At 52.7% G+C, this 6,172-nt stretch overlaps 1 protein-coding gene across 3 annotated transcripts in view; it reads left to right on the top strand.

Annotated features, from left to right (window-relative positions):
- Nucleotides 1-25: 25 nt before the first annotated feature.
- PRRG2 (proline rich and Gla domain 2) overlaps nt 26-6,172 on the top strand; it is an 8,940-nt gene continuing 2,793 nt past the window's right edge. Inside the window, exons 1-5 of one of the 3 annotated variants that reach the window (XM_032264604.1) lie at nt 26-111; nt 1,129-1,194; nt 1,770-1,867; nt 2,109-2,284; nt 2,471-2,510. In XM_032264604.1, coding sequence (XP_032120495.1) covers nt 1,783-1,867; nt 2,109-2,284; nt 2,471-2,510 — 301 coding nt within the window. In that variant the 5' untranslated portion in view covers nt 26-111; nt 1,129-1,194; nt 1,770-1,782. The other 2 variants (XM_032264605.1, XM_032264606.1) reach the window with 2 other exon arrangements.

Raw genomic sequence — 6,172 nt, 5'->3', positions numbered from 1 at the left:
CCGCCCACTTCCGCCCAGCCAAGGCACCGGAAGCAGAGGTGCCCCTAGTTACGGAAGTGCCTCGTCCGGCTTGCTCAAGTCCTCTCTTCTCCTCTTTCTCCCTCCGGAAACGTGAGTGGCAAATCGAAGGTTCCGGTTATTGAAGCTGGTGGGAATATGGGGAACGCTTAGTATGTACTAGGCATTTCCCAGGGAGCTATTTTTTTCTTGTTTGATGCCCAGGCTTTGAGTCTCTCCAAGCCCAAATGTAAGGACTTACCACTTCCCCTAGGTATTAAGAAGCCCTCTTTCCCAAATATCCACTTTTCTTGCTGCATCTTTTTTTTTTTTTTTTTTTGAGACGGAGTTTCACTCATGTTACCCAGGCTGGAGTGCAATGGCGCGATCTCGGCTTACCGCAACCTCCGCCTCCTGGGTTCAAGCAATTCTCCTGCCTCAGCCTCCTGAGTAGCTGGGATTACAGGCACACACCACCATGCCCAGCTAATTTTTTTTTGTAGCTTTAGTAGAGACGGGGTTTCACCATGTTGACCAGGATGGTCTCGATCTCTTGACCTTGTGATCCACCCGCCTCGGCCTCCCAAAGTGCTGGGATTACAGGCTTGAGCCACCGCGCCCGGCTTCTTGCTGCATCTTAAAACACAATGGAGAAGGGACAACTGCGCTCCCATTTTATAGACAGAACCATTGGAAATGGAAAGGCAAAGCCGTTCCAGTCGTCCTCGGGAAACAGGGATTCACTGCGGCACTGCCCAGCTGTCCCAGGAACTAAGGCACATCGTTCCCGCCAGTTTCTAGATAGCTAGAGACCCAGACATTGATTTTTCTAGCTTGGCCAGGCGAACACCCAGGGGAGAGGCGGAGCGGTTAGGGGCAGGAGGAAAAAGGAGGGTCGAATCCCATCTCCCAAGTGCCCCAAGGTATTCGACACCTTGGCTCCCCCAGGGAGCTCAGGCCTTTAAGTCCTTTATCCAAAGGTCCCTTTAAATACTTTGTCCCTCACCTGAGTCCCGCCCAGGGCAGGTAATAACAAGCTCCGCCCCTCTGCCAGAAACCGGGATCGGGCCTGGTTACCCGGAGTGGGGAGCCCCTCCTCCCCCCTCCCCTCTTCCCTGTCCCCCTTCACAGGTGGCTGTAGGTGGCCAAGGAGGTCCGGATTAAAGAGGAAGGGGCAGTGCTCACAGGTCTGGGCAGGTAAGTGAATGCTCCTGGAGGAAAAGCTTGGCTTGGGGACCCAGGCATCCTAGCTCCCCGCCCCTCTGAGATCTAGAAGCCTGGGGCTCCTAGGCTTAGGAGTTCAGGGTCCCTGCCCCCTTAGATCCCTAGACCCAAGAATATATTTAATCCCCGGCCTCTGCCTCTGTCGTAATCTTTGTTGTCTGTGCATGGATGTGACAATGAACACAGAAGCACAAGTGGAAATTACCAGGAAGGGAAGAGTCCAGATCACCAATGGACATGTTTATGAGCGCCTGGGTCCGGTGCTGCAGACACAGTGGAGAAAAAGATAAGCTCCCTGGACCCGGGAGGCAGAGGTCACAGTGAGCTGAGATAGCGTCACTGCACTTCAGCCTGAATGGCAAAGCAAGACTGTGTCCCAAAAGAAAAGTGAAATGAGTTTATATAGGTAAACGGTGTCTGGCACCAGTGTCTGCTTGTGTAACTGTCCACTGTTATTATCATTACAGACCACAGAGGCCAGTCAGAGAGATACTGCCTCACTACGCAGGGACTGAGGCCCTTGTCAGCTGTAACACACCTACTTCTAGGTGTCCACAAAATATGAGGGGCCACCCCTCTCTGCTGCTGCTATACATGGGATTTACCACCTGCCTCAATACTTCACCCAGTGGGGAGAAAGACCAAGGTGAGTGTGTGGGGGAAGTAGTGTCCAGGCACTTGACCTTGGCCTCCCCCAACTCAGGAATGCCTGCCTCTATTCCCCCACTCTTCCAGGAATCCAGGGCCCGGCCCTTTCCTCCTTCAGACCCAGGAGTCTGGATTCCCAGTCCCTACTCCTTCCTCCAGGACCCCACTGCTCCCCATCCCCCTGTGACTCTGGCCCTAGGGACCCTCTGTTTTTCTCTCCCTCACATCTTTGGGCCCAGAAGTCTTCCTGGGTCCCCCAGAGGCCCAGAGCTTCCTGAGTCGCCATACCCGGATTCGAAGAGCCAATCACTGGGACCTGGAGCTGTTCACACCAGGGAACCTGGAACGGGAGTGTCTGGAAGAGAAGTGTTCCTGGGAAGAGGCCAGGGAGTATTTTGAGGACGACACTCGCACGGTGAGGGCTTCGAGACCCTGGAGGCTAGGGCCCCCGTCTTCTCTATACCTGAGGGGAGGTGGCGGGTATGTTCTGGCCCTCAACTCCCTCCTCCCCGTCTCAGAAATCAGGGTGGGCTCGTTTGGGTTGTGAACGTCCCAGCTGAATTGCCGCTTTTCCTCTTTTTTCCACTCCTCTCCCTTCAAGGAGCACTTTTGGGAGAGCTACATCTACAATGGGAAAGGAGGTGAGTGAGGGGCTGAAGCTGTCTTCTTCTGTGCAGCCATGGCAGCCCCTTCCCAGGGAGGACAAACCAATGTCCTCCACCCCAAATTAGGGACAAGAATTGTCTGCCCCCCAATTCTCTGCTCCCTGAAGCTGGCTACTAAGGGAGTTTCCTCCCTTAAGACCCCAGCTTGATGCTGGGCATGGTGGCTCAAGCCTGTAATCCCAGCACTTTGGGAGGCCAAGGCAGGCGGATCACAAAATCAGGAGTTCAAGACTAGTCTGGCCAACATAGTGACTAAAAATACAAAAGACAGCCGGGTGTAGTGGTGTTCGCCTGTGATCCCAGCTACTTGGGAGGCTGAAGCAAGAGAATTGCGTGAATCTGGGAGGCAGAGGTTGCAGTGAGCTGAGATCATGCCACTGCACTCCAGCCCAGGTGATAGTGCGAGACTTTGTCTCAAAAAAAAAAAAAGACCCCAGTTTGTCTGAGGAGCCCCCCACGTCTTATTATTATTTTATTTTTAATTATTTTTGAGATAGGGTCTGGCTCTGTCGTCCAGGCTGGGTGCTGTGGTACAATCTTGGCTCACTGCAACCTTAACCTCCCAGGCCCAAGCGATCCTCCCACCTCAGTCTCCGGATTAACTGGGATTCCAGGCACACACCACAATGATAATTTTTGTAGTCTTTGTAGAGACGGGGTCTGTGTTGCCCAGGCTGGTCTTGAAGGCCTGGTCTCCAGCAGTCCTCCTGCTTCAGCCTCCCAAAGTGCTGGGATGACAGGTGCCAGGCCCCACCACATCTTATTGGATGCAGGTCCCCTGTCCCTAGGAAGGGAAACGTGTCAGTGGAGGGAAAGGATAGAGCTATGTGGTCTGTCAGGCCTTCGGCTCAGAGTGGGCAGCCCCACCTGCATCCAGAGTAAGTGGAAAGACCAGCCCCTCTGGCAGCTTGGTTGCTGGGGACACTGCCCTCTAGCAACAGGACCAAGGGAGGAAGCCTGCCCGTCCTCACCTGCCCATTTTGCCCCCCACAACCCCTCCTCTGAGTTCCGAGGCCCTATCTTGTTGGCAGCCTTGTTGCTAAGGGGGGCCGCTCCTTAGCAACGGGGCCTGGCCAGGCCAGACCAGACGAAGAAGCCTGAAGCAGTACCTGGCTGGTCTCCCCTCCCCCACAGCCCCATCCCAGCAGCTGCCTGGTTGCTAAGGAGGCCTTCTCCCTAGCAACCACACCTAGCTAGGCTTTAGGACCCAAGGCCTCCTGCCCACTGGAGGACCACCCTCTGGGCCCCCGATGCCCCACCCCCTTGTGGCCCAGTTGCTAGGGGTAGATGCACCTTAGCAACAGGCCCTAGGTCTGGACTGGCGCCTCACATTGGAGCCTGGTTGCTAGGGGAGGTAACTCCTTCCCAACAGGCCTCGCGAGGCCTGGTGGCTCCTTGAATCCACCTGAAGGTACCCAAATCAGGAGAACCTGTCTTCTGAAGCCGCACTTGTGCTTTTTTCTAAAGGGGCACAAAAGTTTGAGGTTTACTGCAGCTGGATGCAGTGGCTCATGCCTGTAATCCCAGCGCTTTGGGAGGCCGAGGCAAGTGGATCACCTGAGATCAGGAGTTCGAGATCAGCCTGGCCAATGTAGTGAAACCCCATCTCTACTCAAAATACAAAAATTAATTAATACAAAAATACAAAAAGATGTGGTGATGTATGCTGTAATCTCAGCTACTTGAGAGGCTGAGGCAGGAGAATTGCTTGAACCCGGGACGTGGAGGTTGCAGTGAGCTGAGACTGCATCACTGCACTTCAGCCTGGGGGATAGAGCAAGACTCCATCACAAAAAAAAAAAAAAAAATCTGGGGTTTACTTTTGGAGGAAAGTCCGCCTACCTAGTGCCCATGGAAATTTCCCCAGGAGCAAGCAGTAGCAAGCCCTCCCCAAGCCCAACGGCTCCCTGTACCCCGCTTGTCCTTAGACTGGAGGCCTTGGATTACAAACAGGGCTGCACCTTAGTAACAGGTCAAACAGGAGCTCTAGATTCTTAGTTATGTTTTGGGGGGATCCCTAAATTCCTCATTTGTTTTCTGTTGTTTTTGAAATGAGGTCTTGCTCTATCGCCCAGGCTGGAGTGCAGTGGCACAATCACGGCTCACTGCAGCTCAAGTGATCTTTCCACCTAAGCCTCCCGAAGAGCTGGGATTACAGGAACGCACCACCACGCCCAGATAATTAAAACAAATTGTTTTTGTAGAGATGGGGTCTCACTGTGTTGTCCAGGCTGGTCTTGAACTCCTGAGCTCAAGTGATCCTCCTGCCTTGGCCTCCAAAGTGCTGGGATTACAGGCATGAACCACTGTGCCTTGCCAATTCTTCCATTGTTAAGTGAATTTTTTCCAGCTTTCTGGTAAACTCAGAAACGTTCCTGTCGATTCTGTTCTTCCTTCAGAGTTCAGGCCTTGCCAATCCATGGCCTGGTTGGTAAAAAGGAACTGCATTCCAGAGTGGACAGTTACCAGAGAAAACACTGGAACCTCCCTCTTCTAGCCCCCCACCAGTTAAATTTGCAATTTTTTTTGCATTTTATTTTTTGTATTTGTTTTTTATTTTCCTTTTTGAAATGCAGTTTTGCTCTGTCACTCAGGCTGGAGTGCAGTGGCACAATCCTAGCTCACTGCAGCCTCTAACTCCTGGGCTCAGGTACGTGTTACCAGGCCCCACTAAACCTTTTTTTTTGAGACAGAGTCTCGCTCTGTTGCCCAGGCTGGGGTGCAGTTGTGTAATCCCGGCTCACTGCAGCCTCCACCTCCCAGGTTCAAGTGATTCTCGTGCCTCAACCTCCTGAGTAGCTGGGATTACAGGCATGCACCACCACACCCGGCTAATTTTTGTATTTTTAGTAGAGATGGGTTTTCACCATGTTGGCCAGGCTGGTCTTGAACTCCTGGCCTCAGGGAGTCCACCTGCCTTGGCCTCTCAAAATGCTGAGATTACAGGTGTGAGCAACCAGCCTCAGCCAGGCCCAGTTAATTTTTGGATTCTTTTTTTTTTTTGAGATGGAGTCTCGCTCTGTTGTCCAGGCTGGAGTGCAGTGGCACGATCTCGGCCCACTGCAACCTCTATCTCCCGGGTTCAAGCGATTTTCTGCCTTCGCCTCCCAAGTAGCTGGGATTACAGGCGCCCGCCACCACGCCCAGCTAATTTTTTTGTATTTTTAGTAGAGATGGGGTTTCACTATCTTGGCCAGGCTGGTCTTGAACTCTTGACCTCGTGATCCACCTGCATCGGCCTCCTAAAGTGCTGGGATTTCAGCCATGAGCCACTGCTCCTGACCTTTTTTTTTGAGACAGTCTTTCTCTGTTTCACAGGCTAGAGGGCAGTGTCAAGGTCTCAGCTCAATGAAACCTCCATCTTCCAGGTTCAAGTAATTCTTCTGCCTCAGCTTCCTGAGTAGTTGGGATTACAGGCACACGAACACTCGCCTGCACACCCAGCTAATTTTTTGTATTTTTAGTAGAGACAGGGTTTCACCATGTTGTCCAGGCTGGTCTTGAGCTCCTGACCTCAAGAGATCCACCTGCATCGGCCTCCCAAGTGCTGGGATTACCAGCATGAGCCACTGCATCGGGCCTGATTTCATTAAGTATTCACAGTGGGGTAGGGGTTATGGTTCCCTTTTTTTTTTTTT

This window comes from Sapajus apella, unplaced genomic scaffold (assembly GCF_009761245.1).
Source record: "Sapajus apella isolate SASKATOON/1434 unplaced genomic scaffold, GSC_monkey_1.0 scaffold144, whole genome shotgun sequence".
NCBI lineage: Eukaryota > Metazoa > Chordata > Mammalia > Primates > Cebidae > Sapajus > Sapajus apella.
The sequence above is the reverse complement of the archived record's forward strand: the minus strand, read 5'-3'. Positions and strand labels throughout refer to the sequence as shown.